This window comes from Ovis aries, chromosome 2, assembly GCF_016772045.2.
Source record: "Ovis aries strain OAR_USU_Benz2616 breed Rambouillet chromosome 2, ARS-UI_Ramb_v3.0, whole genome shotgun sequence".
Classification (NCBI taxonomy): Eukaryota; Metazoa; Chordata; class Mammalia; order Artiodactyla; family Bovidae; genus Ovis; species Ovis aries.
In genome coordinates, this window is record NC_056055.1 from 249,364,689 (window position 1) to 249,382,320 (window position 17,632).

General features: G+C 52.6%; 1 protein-coding gene across 1 annotated transcript in view; it reads left to right on the top strand.

Moving 5' to 3' along the window:
- The first annotated feature begins 3,869 nt into the window (after positions 1–3,869).
- Positions 3,870–17,632, top strand: part of SPATA21 (spermatogenesis associated 21) — a 38,222-nt gene continuing 24,459 nt past the window's right edge. The window contains exons 1-8 of the mRNA XM_042242718.1: positions 3,870–4,001; positions 5,710–5,778; positions 6,531–6,682; positions 8,169–8,388; positions 10,883–11,178; positions 11,540–11,588; positions 14,105–14,562; positions 14,929–15,017. Of these exons, the coding sequence (XP_042098652.1) occupies positions 3,870–4,001; positions 5,710–5,778; positions 6,531–6,682; positions 8,169–8,388; positions 10,883–11,178; positions 11,540–11,588; positions 14,105–14,562; positions 14,929–15,017 (1,465 nt within the window). The remainder of the gene's footprint in view (positions 4,002–5,709; positions 5,779–6,530; positions 6,683–8,168; positions 8,389–10,882; positions 11,179–11,539; positions 11,589–14,104; positions 14,563–14,928; positions 15,018–17,632) is intronic.

A 17,632-nucleotide genomic window follows, 5' to 3' on the forward strand; every position in this document is an offset into this window, starting at 1 on the left:
GTTGGACCCATATCTCACACCATATACAAAAATTAATTCAAAATGGTGCATAGACCTAAATGTGTGAGTTAAACCGTACAACTCTTAGAGGAAAACATAGACAAATCCTTATGATCTTGGATTTATGTTACAATAAAGAGAACCCAACAGATTCTTAGATATGACACCAAGAGCACAGGCAACAGAAGAGAGAAGTGGGTGAATGAGACGTAACAGAATTAAGAATGCTTGTTCTTCAGAGGACAGCAAAAGCGAAAGCGCAGGTCACATGATTTGAGGAAACTTTTGCAAGTTACGTATCTGACAAAGGACTTGCACCTAGATTATATACAGAGTTCTTACCATTCAATAATAAAAAGACAAATAACTCAATTTATAAATGGACAATGAACCTGAATAGACATTTTCCCAAAGAATATACACAAATGACCAATAAGCACATGAAAAGGTGACCAACGTCATTAGCCATCAGGGGAATGCAAATCAAAACCACAATAAGATACTGCTTTTTACCCGCACCCACTAGAGTGGCCAGAACAAAGCACACGCAGAGCAAGTGTTGACGAAGGTGTGGGAGACTGGAGCCCTCAGACATCTTACACTTTGGGTAATGTAAGATGATGCGACCACTTTGGAAAACAGCATGGCAATTACTCCAGGGGCTAAACAGAGTTACCACATGACCCAGCAATTCCTTTCCTAGGTACATACCCAAGAGAAACGAAAAAATATTTTCACACAAAAAAATTTGTACATAAATGTTCATGGCAGCATTATTCATAATAGCGAAAAAAGGGAAAGAACTCAAATGTCTGCCAACTGATAAATGGAGACATAAAAGGGGAAATTCCTTGGTGGCCTAGTGGTTAGGATTCCCAGCTTTCACTGCTGTGGCCCAGGTCCAATCCCTGGTTGGGGAACTAAGACCCTGCAAGCTGCATGACACGGCCAAAAAAAATGTAGAGTATTGGCCAAAAAAGAGAATGAAGGGCTGATACAACCCACAAATCAGATGAACCCTGGAAACATCTGCTAAGCCAAAGAAACCAGTCACTCAGGACCACATATTATATGTATGTTAGTCGCTCAGTCATGTCCAACTCCTTGCAACCCCATGGACTATAGCCTATCAGGCTTCTCTATCAATGGAAGCCTCCAGGTAAGAATACTGGAGTGGGTTGCCATTCCCTTCTCCACGGGACCCTCACCCAGGGATCAAACCCAGATCTCCTGCATTGCAGGCAGATTCTTTACCTTCTGAACCACCATGGAAATATGATTCCGTTTAAATGAATTGTCCAGAATAGCCAAGCCTATAGAGACAGAAAGTAGATTAGTGATTGTCCAGGGCTGGGGGTGGGTTGGGGGAATTGAGGTGATGACTAAGGGGTGTGGGCTTTCTTTTGGGGGTGATGAACAATGTTCTAAAATTGGAGTGAGGATTGTCCAATTCTGTGAATATACTAAAAGCCATTGAATTGTACACTTTAAGTGGCTGAGTGGTGTGATGTGTGAATTAAATCTCAATAAAAGCGAGCAAGAAAGTGCCCTGAAAGTGGAACAGAGTGTACTGGGCACCCCCAATTCTATCCTCAGATCCGTGCTCTCCTGCTGGGGGTGGGGGCTTCCCCTTCTCGTCCAGATTCTCAGGGAAGTTGTAAGCCCCAGACAGGGACAAAGAGGGGGCTGGATTCCCTCTGGAGCTGCTGCCCCCTTGAAACCCAGCCTGTGGAATATTGGGGCCTGAGGATTCTGAGGCTGAGCCTGTGCTTTCTGAGTGGAGACAGTGGACAATGGGGGGTGTGTGTGAGGGGTGTGGAGGGGGCCAGGTTTCTCCCAGATGGGTCATCTATGTCTGGGGCAGGAGGGCTCAGAGGAAAGGGGACGGCCTAGGGAGCCTAAGGGGAGAGAAGGGAGGGACCCCAGGGGAAGAGAGAGGGGCTCGCCATGGTGCTGACTCCTCTGTGCCCAGTGAGAGTCTAGGTCCTCGGGGAGACTGGAGCTGCTCCCGTGGTGGGGTCTCCTGGTGCAGGGGTCTTGTTTGCATTGTGGGATTGGTGGGACTTGGAGGGGAGACGTGGTGGGGAGGGAAGAACAGAGGGGCATTTGGGTCAACTGCTGTGAGGGGCACGTCCCTGGAGCCCCTGGTGAGAGTCACCGGGACCCCCAGTGTGCTCCCAAAGCCTGATGATGCGCCAGGCTTGGGTACATCTGGCACACAATTGATGGCTGTGCGGGTGAGTAAGGGAATGAATTGAGCTTCTTTGGAGGCAAGTGATATGGTAGATAAGCAGTCTTAGAAGTCATATAGGCCTGGGTTTGAAAGCAGTTCCTCTGCAGATTTGCTGTGTAGTATTGGACAAAGGACTGGGCCACCCTGAACCTCAGTTTAAAACAGGGCCGAACCCGCTGACCTTGCGGACGGAGTGGTTAGAATATCGTTGACAAACATGCCCAGCAAACAGAAGGTTCCTCTGTGCGTGCTGGTGGTCTGTCAGGATTTAAAGTGGGAGAAGCGCCGTCAAGATCCTCAAGGTGTCACTGGGCGGGTAGGATTTACCCCTAGAAATAAGTGAACAGTGAATAGAGGTTTCCATGACATTTCCATAGACATGGTACTGATGTTGCAGCAAAGGAATTCAAAGGCCAGAGACAGGGCTGAGGTGGTTGGAAGCTTGGAGAAGAGGCAGGAGCTTGAAGGATGGAGTTGGTGGGTCGGGGGTAGGCGGGGGGCGGGGGGTGTTGCAGAGACAGAGAAGTGGGAAATGGGCACAGAGGCTGGCTTGGCAAGGGTTGGGGGAGGGGGAGTCTGTGGGATTAGGAATGCAGGAGATTGCCCAGATCAAAAGAGAATTGATTGTGTAGGGGATGGTGGTACAGCCAAACAGAAGGTTGGATGGGAAAGGCAGAAGGGGAGAGACTAAGGAAAGCTGTAGAAGAGGATATGCCCAGGGCAGGGAAGGGGAGATTTGGCATACCCTCTAGTGCCACTGGAGACTTTAGGGACCCACACAGATGTTCCCCACTCCTTGTTCCTTAGCCCCGGGAAGAACAGATTTTTCTGCTACAGCAGCAGCAGCAGCAACCATGACACTCTCGGGCTCTCTTTAACGTGCACATTTAGTATATTAAAGACTCTGAGAAATCCTTCAAAAAGAGCCTATTTCATTAAAAAGTATCTTTACTTATTTGGCTGCCTGGGGTCTTAGTGGGATCCTCACTGTGGCCCGTGGACTCTCTAGTTGCGGCAAAAGCGGGATCAGTAGTCGTGGTTCGCAGACTTAGTTGCTCTGCGGCACGTGGGATCTTAGTTCATCAGTCAGGGGTCGAACCTGCGTCATTTGCACTGCAAGGTGGATTCTTAACCACTGGACCACCAGGGAAGTCCCAGTCTCTTTCATTTTAACTCAGAATTTTCCAGACACATTTGGCCTCAGAACCTTTTTGTGGTGCCCCTCATGGAGCCAGTATTCTGGAGAACACCTGTTAGGAGATGCTGCTCTAGAGAAAAAGAGTATGGGTTTGGGGACCCAGCAGGCCACGGTTCGATTCCTGCTCTGTGACCCATCTGGTGTTAGACCTCAGGGAAGTCACTTTGTTTCCCGGAGCCTCCTTTTCTCCTAGGGTCATTGTGAGAACTGGGGAAACTATGTGGGTAAAACATGCGGGGAGGTCCCTGGTTGGGCCGTGTGCCCATCCTGTGCCAGGCCTGGCCCTACTTCTTCCCCTAAGCCGTGCTCGCTCCACTACAGGCTCTGCCTTTGCTGAAGAGGCAGTTAGGTAATAGGCTTGGTGGAACTTTGACTGGATTTCTTTTCTGGGAACACAGGGTTTGATGCTCCTCACTTGGTACCCTCATTGGCCCTGGCATGACGGACAGCGGGAACACCCAGATATACTTGGAGGATAGGATCGAGGTGCCAGGGGCCCAGCCAAGCCCTGCCCTGAGGACTGCCGACGACAGGGCTGGCGAGGAGCCCACCACATCAGAAGTTGGCCAGGTAGGGCCTACCTCTCCACCCGCAGCAGGCCCCTTTCCCTTCCCATGCCCAGGCTTTCTCTCCGACTTCTTTAATCAAGCCTCTACAACAACTGGCACAAAACTCAGTTCAGATTAGACTAGGCAGGAACAAGAACACATCAGCTGGGTAACTGACAGACCTGCCTGTAGACGTCAGGTATGGCTGGATAAAGGTGCTAAATGAGTGTCTCAGCTCTGCCTGCCTCTGTGGCATTCCCAGGCCTGCTCTCCCTGCAAAACGGTAAGAATTGCCCTGGCTGCTCCAGGCTTACATCTTCCCATCATACTTCCTCTGGTTTAACATCCCAAACAAGAGGAGAACCCCTTTGCAATAGCTGAAGAAAGTCTCCGGTATCAGCGTCATTGGCCCAGGTTGTAGTCACATATTTGTCCCTGAATCAGTCACCATGGCCGGGCAGAGTGGCCTGGATCTCTTTGCATAATGAAGTCAGTGGGGGTACTCTCGAAAGAAGGCAGGAAGGTTCCCATAAAAGAATGTTGGCTTCTCGTACCAAAAGAGATGCTGGCTAGATGAGGAAAATAAGAATTGTTTACTTACTCTACTAAGTAGAAAGCCTTCCATGGCCCTTACCCTCCCCCTCCCCCATAACTTTTATTCCCCTGACAGCTACTCAGAGTTTCCATCCATGACCTTTGTGCCTTCTTTACTGTGTCCCTGAGCTAAAAATGTCACCATAAAAAAGGCAACATTTCTTTGGATTAAGTATAGCCCTCTAACTGTAGCCTCTGTTATAAATTGCTGCTTCTTGTGGGCCCAGGAAGAGGGCCTGAAAGGAGGGGTCTTGGAAGGAGCCTGGGGCAAACGTTCAGGGCTTCTGTTACCTGCCCATTTGCTTTTCCAATAAACGTAGTCACGGGGTCTCAGTGCCACCACTTAACCAGCTGTATGATCTTGGGGTTGGCACTGCAGCCCTTGAGCTTCGTGGACTCATGTGTATCATGCTGAGGATTACCTGGGTTAAATCAGTGGGGGCACCTGGCCCTGGCCCTGGCCCTTGGTAGACGCCCTTAGTGTTGACTCCTAGAGGAATCTTGTATTATAACTACTATCAGTTGAATGAGCCAAGTTGCCTGGAGTTTGCTGACTAAGGTAAGGCTTGGAGAGCCCTCGGAGTCACTGGCGCAAGGTTACCCAACTAGGGAGTGATAGACATCAAAACCCAGCGGAAACTGAGGAAGCCTCCCTGGGAGGGAGAGACCCTTGCCAGGGTCTCTCTCTCTCTTTTTTTTAAATCTTGGTTGTCCCTTCTATTTGTCCTCTTGGGTGCCCCTTGCGGCTTTTGGGATCTTAGTTCCCTAAGCAGGGATTGAACTCGTGCTGCCGTGGAAGCTCAGAGTCTTAACCGCTGGACCGCCGGGGAAGTCCCCCGAGGTGCTCTGTCGCGCTCTCCTTGTGAGGATAGCGGTGGCCAAGGTGCCGCTTGGGCTCCAGGTTCTTGTGGCGCCCTTAGTGCTGGGCCCCTCCCCGCCTCTCCTCTCCTCCCCGCGTCTTCTCAGCGCCTCTCCCGTGAGGGACCGGCCCTCCTCTCCCTTGAGGAGCCAGGGTCTCCCCCTTCCCATGAGGCGCGGGGTCTCCCCTCCCTTGAGGCGCGGGGGTCTCCCCTCTTCCTGTGAGGGACGCGGTCTCCCCCATCCTGTGAGGCGCGGGGTCTCCTCCCTCCCCTTAGGCTCGGGATCTCCTCTCCCCTGAGGCGCGGGATCTCCTCTCCGTGAGGGACGCGGTCTCCCCGCCTCCGGTGAGGCGCGGGGGGGGGGGGGGGGTGTCTCCCCTCTCCCAGGAGGCGCGGGGTCTCCTCTCCCGTGAGGGACGTGAGGGACGGGGTCTTCCCCCTCCCGTGAGGCGCCGGGTCTCCTCCCTCCCCTGAGGCGCCGGGGGTCTCCCGCATCCCGTGAGGCGCCGGGTCTCACCTCTCCCCTGAGGCGCCGGCTCTCCCCTCCCGTGAGGCGCGGGGTCTCCTCTCCCGGGAGAGACGGGGTCTCCCCTCTCCCCTGAGGCGTGGGGGTCTCCCTCCCTCCCGGGAGGCCTGAGGCGCGGGGTCTCCCCTCTCCCCTGAGGCGCGGGGTCTCCTCCTTCCCGTGAGGCGCGGGGTCTCCCCTCTCCCGTGCGTGAGGCGCCGGGTCTCCTCTCCCTTGAGGGACCGGGTCTCCCCGCTCCTGTGAGGCGCGGGGGTCTCCCTCCTCCCCTGAGGCGCGGGATCTCTTCTCCCCTGAGGCGCGGGGTCTCCCCTCTCCCATGAGGCGGGGGGGCGGGGGGTGTCTCCTCTCCCGTGAGGCGCGGGGTCTCCTCTCCCGTGAGGCGCCGGGTCTCCCCCGTCCCGTGAGGCGCGGCGTCTCCTCCTTCCCGTGAGGCGCGGGGTCTCCCCTCTCCCCTGAGGCGCGGGGGTCTCTTCTCCCCTGAGGCGCCGGGGGTCTCCTTCCCGTGAGGCGCGGGGTCTCCCCTCCACAGTGGCCCATTCCTTGAGCCGGGCCGTGGGCGTCTTTGCTCTAGGCTGTGTTTCCAGATGCTGAAGCGATGGACAGGGGCCCGCAGCCCTCACCAGCCCTGGGAGCCCTGGAGACCCGGCCCGGACGCAGAGGCGCGTCAGAGGAGGGCTTTCCGCGGCTCGGTCCCCAGGAGCAGAAGCCTCCGGCAGGACCAGGGTGAGCTGGGGGCTTCCCAGAGAGCAGGTCCAGGAGAGAAGCCCGCTGTGGCCCACCCGGTGGGGAGGGAGAGGGGAGAGAGCCCCGGACTAAAGGTGGGTCTGCCCGCTCACCGCTCCTGGACTTCTTTCCATAGCACGACTCACACTGAATAATTAATCATGTGTGCCGGTCTTTTGTCTGAGCTCCCCCGCTAGGCCACAAGTTTCTGTGACATGCCGTGTTCAAGGGGCATTTTTGTGTCTTGTTTAACTTCAGAAAAATTCTCAAGGAATACGTATTGCCCCTCTACTACATGCCTCGGACTCTGTTTAAAAAACTGCTTTTAACCTCATGTATTTCTAGAAATATACCCTAAGAAAAGAAGTGAAGATTCAGGCAAAGTTTTATGTGCAAAGATTTCTCCTGGCACCTTATTTCAAAGCCTGAAAAAATTTAAAATGTCAGTGTGCGCTGCTGTTGTTTAGTCACTCATTCCTATCTGACCCTTTGTGACCCCATAGGCTGTAGTTTACCAGGCTCCTTTGTCCATGAAATTCTCCAGGCAAGAATACTGGAGTGGTTTGCCATTGCCTTCTCCAGGGAATCTTCCCAGTCCAGGGATAGAACCTGCGCTGGCAGGTGGATTCTACCGCTGAGCCACCAGGGAAGCCCCTCGTGTGTGCTAAATACCCACAATAGGGGGATGGTTAAACAAATTTTGATTATCTGTAAAATAGAGAATTTTATGCTTTCATTAAAAAACATGTTTATGAAAGATTCTGGGCACGGGAAAAATTTAGATTACACTGTTAATTGAAAAAATATTGCAGAATTATATTAGGGTCTTCTCTGTAGCTCAAAAGGTAAAGAATCTGCCTGCAGTGCGGGAGACCTGGGTTCAATCCCTGGGTCAGGAAGATCCTCTGGAGAAGGGAATGGCAGTCCACTCCAGTATTCTTGCCTGGAGAATCCCATGGACAGAGGAGCCTGGCAGGCTATGGTCCGTGGGATCGCAGAGAGTCGGACACGACTGATTTATATATGCAATATAACTGAAAGTATGCAATTATTTGAAGATGATATTTAAACTAATCCCCATTGAAAATATGCATATATGTCCTTAGGAAGAAGCCTGGAGGAAATATTCCATAATATTAAAGTGAGATCAGATAGACCCAGATTCAAATCCAGACCTGTCAACTTTAGCTTAATGATCCAAGGCTCAAGTCTCCCCACCACTATGAATTCCAGTTCTCCTTGATTTTTCTTTTTTTCTAAAAAGCAATAAGTAATAATGAAAATATTAAATCCGAACTCTCTTAAATATTGACATCAAAGTGTTCGTGGTTGGAGGAATTCATGTTAGTCCTTCATTCTTTCTCCCAGGCATTAAGCATGCACCCATGGTGTGCCTAGCCCCGTGTGGGCACCAGAAAGACTCAGAAGAATATAGAACCCTGCCCCAGTTTGGGAGCTGAAGTGTCCCTTTGTCTGTTCTCTCCAGGATGAAGCCGTCATCTTGGGTCCCCCAGGAAGGGCCCAGGGAGCTGCAAGCAGACTGGGATCCGGCCACGCCAGGAAGTGAGCTGGGGGTGCCCCCCAACGGGGTCCCTACAACACAGGAAGGGCTGAAGCAGCAGGGCTCAGGGAAAGAGACTGAGGACCAACAGGAGAGCCAGCGGAACCCAGAGACAATGGAGGGTCAGGGCCCTGAGAGTCGCCAGGTAATGTCCACAGAATCCCAGGCAGGAAGGGATGGAATGGCCAACTCGCAGGGGAGGTGAGGGAGCAGGGAACTGTTAAAGGCAGGGAGGAGATTGGGCTTCTGGGTAAAACTGAAAACGGGACATGCTGGGTTTAACAAAGCCCAATTTTTTTTTCTTATACTAGAATGTTCTAGCAGCTGTTTCTTAGCTGCTGATCTCTGTGGGACCCTTCAAGAGGTGGTTAGAGTATGGTACCTTCTCCAAACTTATTTGACTATAAAATATCTTTTTTTTTTAAGGTTTAGGTTTTTTTTTTTTTTTAAAAAAAAGCTTCATAAGGTACAATTGATACACAGTTGTGCATACTTCAAGTGTACAATTTACTGTTTAGGATACATGTGCATACCCACAAAACCATCACTGCAATTAAGAAAATAGACACATCTGTCATCCCCCCAAAAGTTTTCTGTGCCCCTTTGTCATCGGTTCTCCCATTCATTCCAAGCCCCAGGCAACCGCTGATCTGTGTTCTGCAGCTGTGAATTTGTATTTCCCAGAATTTTCCATAAATGGAAGCATAAGTATCCATTCTTTTTGTCTTGCTTCTTTCAATTAGCATGAATATTTTGAGACTCAGCTATGTTATTGTGTAGACCAATACTTTATTCTTTTTGCTGCTGAGTATTATTCCATTGTATGGATAGGCCACAATTTCTTGTCCTACTCCAAGCACAGGGAACTATGTTCAGTACCTTGTGATAAATCGCAATGGAAAAGAATATGAAAAAGAGTGTGTGTGTATATATATATATATATATATATATATATATATATGTATATATATATATATATATATCATTGAATTACTTTGCTGTTCTGTGGAAATTAACAAACAAAACTTGATTTCTTCATTCTTTCACCTATTGATGGACCCTTGGTTTGTTTCAACTTTTTGACTATTTCAAATAAGACATAGAAACATTCATGTCTGTGTGTACAGATACTTTCTTTTGGGCAAATAAATGCCTAGGAGTAGAATGGATCATATGATATTTGTGTGTTTAATTTATTAAGAAACCGCCAAACTTTTCTCCAAAGTGGTTGTACCATTTTACATCCCCATCAGCAATGCATGATAATTCCACTTCTTCCATATCTTCCCCTAAACTTGGTATGATCTGTTTTTAATTCTAAGCATCCTAATAAGTGTATAGTGGAATCTCATTATGGTCTTTATTTTCTTTTCCAAATGGCTTAAACATGTCAAGCATCTTTTCATGTGTTTATAGGCACATATTATGTATCTTTGGAGAAATGTCTATTCAGATACTTTGCGCATCATTTTAATTGAATAGTCAACTGTCTTTTCCATTCTCTCAATGGTGACTTTCAAAGAACAGAAGTCTTAATTTTCATGAAGTCTGGTTGATCATTTTTTTCTTTATGGCTGTGCTTTTGGTGTTCTTAGAAATCTTTACTTAACCTGAAGTCACATATGATTTTATCCTATAAACATAGGATAAAACTTTTCCAAGAAGTTTTGTTATTTTAGGTTTAACACTTAGGTTTATGATCCAGCTTGAGTTAATTTTTGTATGTGGTCTGAGTGTTGGATTGAGGCTCACTTCTTGCATATGGCTGTCCAGTCATCCCAGTACCATTTGTTGGAGACTCCTTTCTCCGGAGCTTGCCTGGTGGCTCAGATGGTAAAGAATCTGCCTGCAATGCAGGAGACCTGGGTTTGATCCCTGGGTTGGGAACATCCCCTGGAGAAGGGAAAGGCTATCCAGTATTCTGGCCTGGAGAATTCCATGGATTGTATAGTCCATGGGGATGCAAAAAGTCGGACACGACTGAGCAACTTTCACTTTGACTTTCCCCAACCAGGGATTGAGCCCATGCGCCTTGCAGTGGAAGCATGGAGTCTTAACCCCTGCACCACCAGGGAAGGCCCACACATTGTCTTGACTATAGCAACTTATTAAAGTCTTGAAATCAGTTAATGTAAAAATCTCTTTTGTAGGGAGTACCATGAAGGATTCTTGTTCTTTGAAACATCCCTTGAAAAATCCCATTTAAAGAGGATTGTGTCAGAGACTGCTCTGGTGGTCGGGTGGTTAAGACTCCGTGCTTCTATTGCAGGGGGTATGGGTTAGATTCCTGGTCTGGGAACTAAGATCTCACGTGCCATGCAGTGTGGCAAATAAATAAACAAATAAAATGGAAAGAGGATCGCCTCACTTTCCCCAGGCTCCCATTCTACCTGCACAGAGAAGCGTGGATTACGACTTTGGGTAAGCCATGCCTCTTTTGAACCTCAGTTTCCTCATCCCTCAAAATGGAGTAATTGACCCCTGCTTAGGGAACCTTCTAGGCATGCTGGGAGAGTTCAGTAAGGTAATGCTTGCAGTGCTTGGACCAGAGTAACTGTCAGCTGGTCTCTGGGTGAGTGTTGAGGGTCACCTGAGAGCCAGGATGGGGCTCCCCATCTTGACATCTTTGTTCTTGGCAGGACCCAGAGGGTCAGCCCATCCCAGGTCGCCTGGCAGCCAATGAGTCAGACACAGTGCAGCCAACAGAGCCTTACTGCACCTTGGACAGCTGTGAACAGCAACTGGAGGACAAGCCCCCCAAGGAGGTGGACACCCCACCCTTCGGGACACCGGGGGCTCTGCCAGAGCCTGGCCCAGGGGGATGTGAGGACAGTTTCCAGGAAGCAGTGTCCCTAATGCCTACGGCAACTCTGGAGGAAAAGACGGTTCACACTGACCCACCACCCATGCCAAGACCCAACACACCCAAAGCAAGGTAAGGCACCCCACCCCTCCCTGACCCCAACAAGACTGCTCTTCTGCTAGTTCCAGAGGAGGTGACTTCTAGTCCTGACAGCTGTTGATGCGATGTAAGACCTTGGTCAAGCCATGCCCCCAGAACCCCTGTTTCCCCATCTGTATAGTAGCTCTAGTACAGAATTCTTTGCCCCATGGGCCCATTCTTCACCGGCCAAGTCCCCACAAGGAATGTGGAAGAATGAGGAGCCCCTCTGAGAGCAGAAGCCCAGGGATGAAACTGCAGCGGTGGATCTGAGTGTCCTGGGGCTGAGAGAAGGCCTTGCAAAGGTGAGCCTTGAGCTGCACCCCCCCTCACCTGGGGGTTCTCCCTTGTTTAGAGATGAGGCTGTGGAGATCCAGCCAGCACTGGGGCCTGCTCGTCCACCTGTAAGTAGAACCACAGTGGGGAAGGGAACGGGGCGGGGGGAGATCAGGACAAGGAGGAAAGAGGCAGAAATGGGGCAGTATTCACAGTCAAACTGGGGACGGTGTGAGTCCGTGCCTGCGTGTTTCCATGGGTGTGCACACGTGTGTGTGTGTTCACACATGTGCATGTGTGTGCCCACATGTGTGCATTTGGTTGTGAGTCAAGGCTGCTCTTACACTTTGGAGCCCCTGAATTCACCCCAGGCCATGGCGGTTTTCTCCACATTGGCATGGATCTCTGCCGGCCAGCTGCTCAGTCACAGCACACAACCCAAAGCTTCCCTGGATGGCTGGGAGACTCCCATCCCCTCCCAGTCATCCCCACATCCAACAGCTCTCTCACCTCCTAGTTCTCTGATTTGATTGGGCAACCTGTGAACAGTTATCATCTGCCTGGTGGAAAGGCAGGTTGGAGAAAGAGGAATCAAAAGAGCTTTTAGGAAATGTAATCTACAAAAATATTGAACCACTATGTTGTACACTTGAAACCAATATCGTAAATCGACTTGGAAAGTGAAAGTGTTAGTCAGTTGTGTATGACTCTTTGCAACACCCTGGACTGCAGGCTACCAGGCTCTTCTGTCCATGGAGTTCCCCAGGGTAGAATCCTGGAATGGGTTGCCATTCCCTTCTTTGGGGGATATTTCTGACCCAGAGATCAAACCTGGGTCTCCTGCATTGCAGGCAGATTCTAAGCCCAGATTTGCTCTAAGCCCAGATAGTTTTGTTTTGTTTTTTTTTTTTTTTAAGAGGCTTTCAGTCTGGGGCCCGAGTGACACTAGTGAAGGAGCAGACAGAAAGAACCTGAGGTTCTGCTTTGGTCATGTTCTGGACGAACAGAAGAAATACCAGGAGGATGTCTGGAGTTAGGAAGGAGAGAGAGCTCAGGATGGGAGATGTAAATACGAGGAAAACGGGGTAACATCTAGGAGACCGTACGGAGCAGGAAGGCATCTGAGGACAGACCACTGGTCTCCACCACATTCAGAAATGCAGGGACTTCTCTCGTGGGCCAGTGGTTAGGACTCTGTGCTTCCGACGCAGGGCACGTGGGTTCAGTCTCTGGCCAGGGAAGTGTTCCGCATGCCGTGTGGCACGGTCCCCAAAAGAAAATAAACAAACAAAACCCACAGACATGGATTGAGAGTGAGGAAGCCTCAGTGAAGGAGGCTGTGGAACACTCAGGGAGGGAGCCAGCCGGGGAGAGAGTGTGGGTCCAGAGAGGAAAGCCCTCCCGGAAGGGCAGAGTGGGCTCGGCTCTGAGGAGGGAGCAGATTGCCGCCCTGCAGGAGTCTGGCTGGGGAGCAGGGCTGGAAGCCAGACTGGAGATGGGAAGACAGGAGAGATGGGTGCAGCCAATCTCGCGAGGCGTTCTGCTCATTCTGCTCGAGGCAGGGCGGAGAGCCGGGTGGCCCTGAACAGCTGTGTAGTGCGGGGTTGTCTCTTTCTGGCTGCGCTGGGTCTGTGTCTCTTCGCTGCAGCGCGTGGACTTTGTCTAGGTGCAGAGCACAGACCCAACGGACACAGAGCGCCCTGGGCTGTGCAGCTGTGTCCACGGGCTCAGCTGCCCCAGAGCATGTGGGGTCTCAGTTCCCTAGCCAGGAACTGAACCGTGTCCCCTGTATTGGAACGCAGATTCTTTCCTTATATATATATTTTTTAATGGAAAGCAGATTCCTAACCACTGGACCACCAAGGAAGCCCTGAGAGTTTTTCTTTTAAGGAAGGAAGATAAGAGACTCTCTGGTTCTGTGGTTAAGATGCCACGCTTCTAATGCGGGGGACACAGGTTCAATCCTTGGTTGGGAGCTCAGATCCCGCATGCCACATGGCGCAGCTTAAAAACCTTAAAGTAATAATAATTAAAAATATTTTAATTAAAGAAGGAAAATAATATAGCATGTTTACATGCTGACAGGAGTAATCTGGCAGAGAGGGCAGTGCTGATACTTTTTTAGGTCGAGCAGGTGTGTGGTAACAGCTCCATCTTTGAACAGGAGAAAGGGCCGGGATGGAGCCTGCGTGGGGCGGCCTGGGTGGAGGCGGTCAGGGGACAGCTCACCCCTCTCTAGAAGAGACAGACGTAGGAGGTGCTGGATTTGCTGAACACGTAGATGGGAATCTACTGAGCGCCTGCCAAGTGGGAGTAGGCTGCTGTGTTGATAGGATCAAAGAGGCAGGTGCAGTTCTGCCCTCAGGGAGCCTACTTCCAGGGAGGGCAAGCAGCAAGGTGGACAGGCTGCGGTGACTGCAGAGGAGGAAAGAAACAAGGGTGAACTGGGGAGTTGCTCACTCAAGAGCACAGCTTGGAAGGCTGGGACGAGGCCCAGGTCAGGGGTCGAGGAGGACGTGGGGAAGGGGTATAGAGGATGCCGGAGAGATGTGGGCTCCCCGGGACCTGGAAGAGAAGGAGAGGCTGAGGGTGCCCTGGGGCGGGTGGCCGCGAGCAGCTCGTGGGACCGTCTGGCTGGCCGAAGGCCTCCCGCATCGCCTGCCCGTCCCGTCCCCAGGAGGCGGTGAACACGGGAGCGAGGGGGCTGGACCCCACTCAGAAGCAGCCTCAGGGGCCCGTGGCAGCCACGTGCACCCGGGACCCTGGCAGCGCCCGGCCTGGCTTCATGAGGCGCCTGCTGGAGGTGGAGGAGGAGGAGGCCGCGCTTCGGAGAGCTGCGAAGGCCCGCACCCTGCCAGGCCGGAGGTGCCCCCGGGCCCTGGGTCCCGTGCCCACCCCCACCCCCAGCCTGCCTCCGCCCCTGCCTGTGACCCAGGCCCCGGCCTCAGCCTCTGCCCCGGCCTGGGCGCGGCCGCCCGCCCCCGTGGGGACGCCTGGCCCCACTCCAGGGCCCGTTGCCGTCCTGCCGGTGCCCACGTCGGATCTGGCCTGGAGAAGGACAGAACTTCTGAGCCACAGCGGGGAGAGGAGCCTGAAGGCACGGTAGGAGCCACCCCAGAAAGCGCTAGGATCCGAACGCGGCCGCACGGCACTGAATCCCCTCCAGACTCCCATCTGCCCCTCCTGTGTGTCCCCTCCACGTCCCCTGCCTCTCCCGGCTCCCTGTCTCTCACACTGTGGTCTTTTCCTCATCACCAACCCTGCTTCTCTTTCTAACCCGTCTAGATGCCCCTCACCTCTGCATCGCTCCCCCAGGTCACTCAAAGACTCCTGTGACCTCTCAAAGCCTCCCCAGGGTCCCTCCTATGACCCTCCTGCCCCGGCTGCCCCCTCGCTCCCCCAGCTTTCGGGGTCCGGGGCGGGGGTGGGCGGCCGGATGTGCCCTGGGCCCGGCTCTGTCCTCTGCAGGCAGGAGCTGGAGGAGCGTTGCCTCCTGAAGGTGTGTCAGACCTGGGAGGAGAGGGCGGAGGAGCACCTCACCATGAAGCAGGAGGAAGGTGAGGGCAGGCCTTCCCAGGAGGTGGGGGGAGGGCCCTCTCAGTGCCGGGGGGCCCTCAGTCTTTGGGCTGGCGGGTCTGGGTGGGGTACAGGCCGGCCAATCACTCCACAGCCCTGTGTCCATCCCAGCCTGCGCTGGGCTGGCGGCGTGGCGCAGGGCAGAAGGTTGACCCGACGCCTCTTCCCTCTTCTCTTCCCGAGTGGTCTCTGAACGAACGGAGCAAGCCCTGCAAAGCACTCTTGTTTTTGGAGGCGTTTCTGCCTCCTCCAGCACAAGCCCACTCTCTAGGTCCCCTGGAGAGGCCACCAGGGGTGGAGGCAAGACTCTAGCGCCCCCTCCTGTGCTAGACCACCCCTCACCCTTTAACAGGTCCACTTGCCCTGAACACGTTCCTGACCCCCATTAGGTCTGCTCGCCCATGCGCTGGACAGCCCAGCTGCTGATACTGGGCTGCTGTCAAGGAAAGAGCAGCGTTTACTGCAGGCGCCAAGCTAGGAGTCCAGGCAGCTTAAAAGGCCCAAATCCCCACGGCTTTCAGGAAAATTGTTTAAGAGTGAGGGAGTGTGTCACAGGTTCCTCATCAGTTCGTGGGCCTTCTTCTGATTGGCTGCTGGTGAGGTCACTGGGTGTCAACATCATCAACCTTCTCATTCCAACCAGCCTGCCAGTGCTCGCCGTTTGCTGTGCTTGTGGGCAGCTTATGGTTAACTTCTTCCACTTGGTGGGGGTGTCAGTTCAGTTCAGTTCAGTCCAGGCGCTCAGTCGTGTCCAACTCTTTGCGACCCCATGAATCACAGCACACCAGGCCTCCCTGTCCATCACCATCTCCCGGAGTTCACTCAAACTCAGGCCCATCGAGTTGGTGATGCCATCTAGCCATCTCATCCTCGGTCGTCCCCTTCTCCTCCTGCCCCAATCCCTCCCAGCATCAGAGTCTTTCCCAATGAGTCAACTCTTCACATGAGGTGGCCAAAGTACTGGAGCTTCAGCTTTAGCATCATTCCTTCCAAAGAACACCCAGGGCTGGTCTCCTTCAGAATGGACTGGTTGGATCTCCTTGCAGTCCAAGGGAGTGGGGGTGTCAGTATCTGCAACATGGCTCAGAGGACAGGCTCAGATTACCTATAGTCCTTGTAGTGTAGTAGTGTTGGTCACTCAGCCGTGTCTGACTCTTTGTGACCCCACGGTCTGTAGCCCACCAGGCTCCTCTGTCCATGGATTATCCAGGCAAGAATACTGGAGTGGGTTGCCATTCCCTTCTCCAGAAGATCATCTGACCCAGGGATCGAATCTGGGTCTCCTGCAGATTGCAGACAGACCTGCAGGCAGATTCTTTACCGTCTGAGCTACAGGGAAGACCCTTTAGTCCTTGAGGAGGAACTAAAGTTCCTTGACCTTATATGTCTAAACTAGTATTATTTAGTCTTGTTGGACTGTTTTCCCTTTCTGCCTTTTTTCGCTTCTCTGACTGAACCCATTCTTTGGGACTCGGGAAGGCCTAAGAGGCTGAAAGTCTACAAACAAGAGGCAGACAAGGGGACACGGTGCAGAGGGGTCTGTCCCAGGAAGAGTCCCTGGAGTCCTGTTACACACAGCCCCCCACTCATCCACCATATCCCACCTCCACCTAGAAAATTAAAAGCCTGAACGCCCACCCGGGGCGAGGCACCCTTTGCTCCCCAGCGTCCTTAGTTCGGCCCGTGACTCCGCCTACCTGTGCTGTGAGGAAGAGCAACTGCCGCTTCCTCTGGGCTCTGCGAGGGGCCTAAGCTGCTGTGCACACCGGTGACCCAGCAGGCCAGCCCTGGCCTTGGACGGCGGTGGGGGTGCACTCCCTCCTTCCACCCTGCATTCCTCCCCGCAGTCTGAGCCCCAGGCAGGGCCAGGGGGGCCCTTCTGCCTTCCTTGAATACACTCTTTGGCTCCCTAGGGCCGGGTCCTTGAAGCTCACTCTTTTTAAAAAAATGTCATTCGTTTGGCTGAGTCGGGTCTTAGTTGCAGCGCACAGGGTTTCTTGAGCCAGGCGGGATCTTTCATTTCGGCACACGGACTCGAGCTGTGGGGCTAGGACTCCGGGATACATGGGCTTGAGTACTTCAGTGTGTGTACTTGGCTGTGCCCTGGCATTTGAAATCTTAGTTCCCTGACCAGGGATCAAACTCACACCTGCTGCACTGCCAGGTGGATTCTTAACCACTGGGCCGCCAGGGAAGTCCCTTGCTCCTTTCAGCTTTAAAGCTCTCTACCCTTTCTGGAGGGCTTTTCTAAGTCCAGCACCCATTGCCCCACCTCCTTGAGCCGAGTTCAGGGACAGCATGACACACTGGCATACAGACCCAGCGTCCTCCCAGGTGGGGAAAGAGACGGTCACCTGCTCTGATGGCCCAACCACCCTGCATTTGAGATGATCTTAAATGAGGGCTGTTCTGTTCATCTCCTTTTTCAGCCTGCCTGCCTGCTGCAGCTCACCACTTACTCCAGCCCTAAGCCCAGCCCTACTTCTTCCCCACATTTCAGTTCTGTGTGTCAGAGAGTTACAAGGCCTGTGATGTCCCAAGTGCTGAGTGAATACAGCCGCTCTGGGAGCGTGTCTTGCCGTTCTCTCCCTCGTGG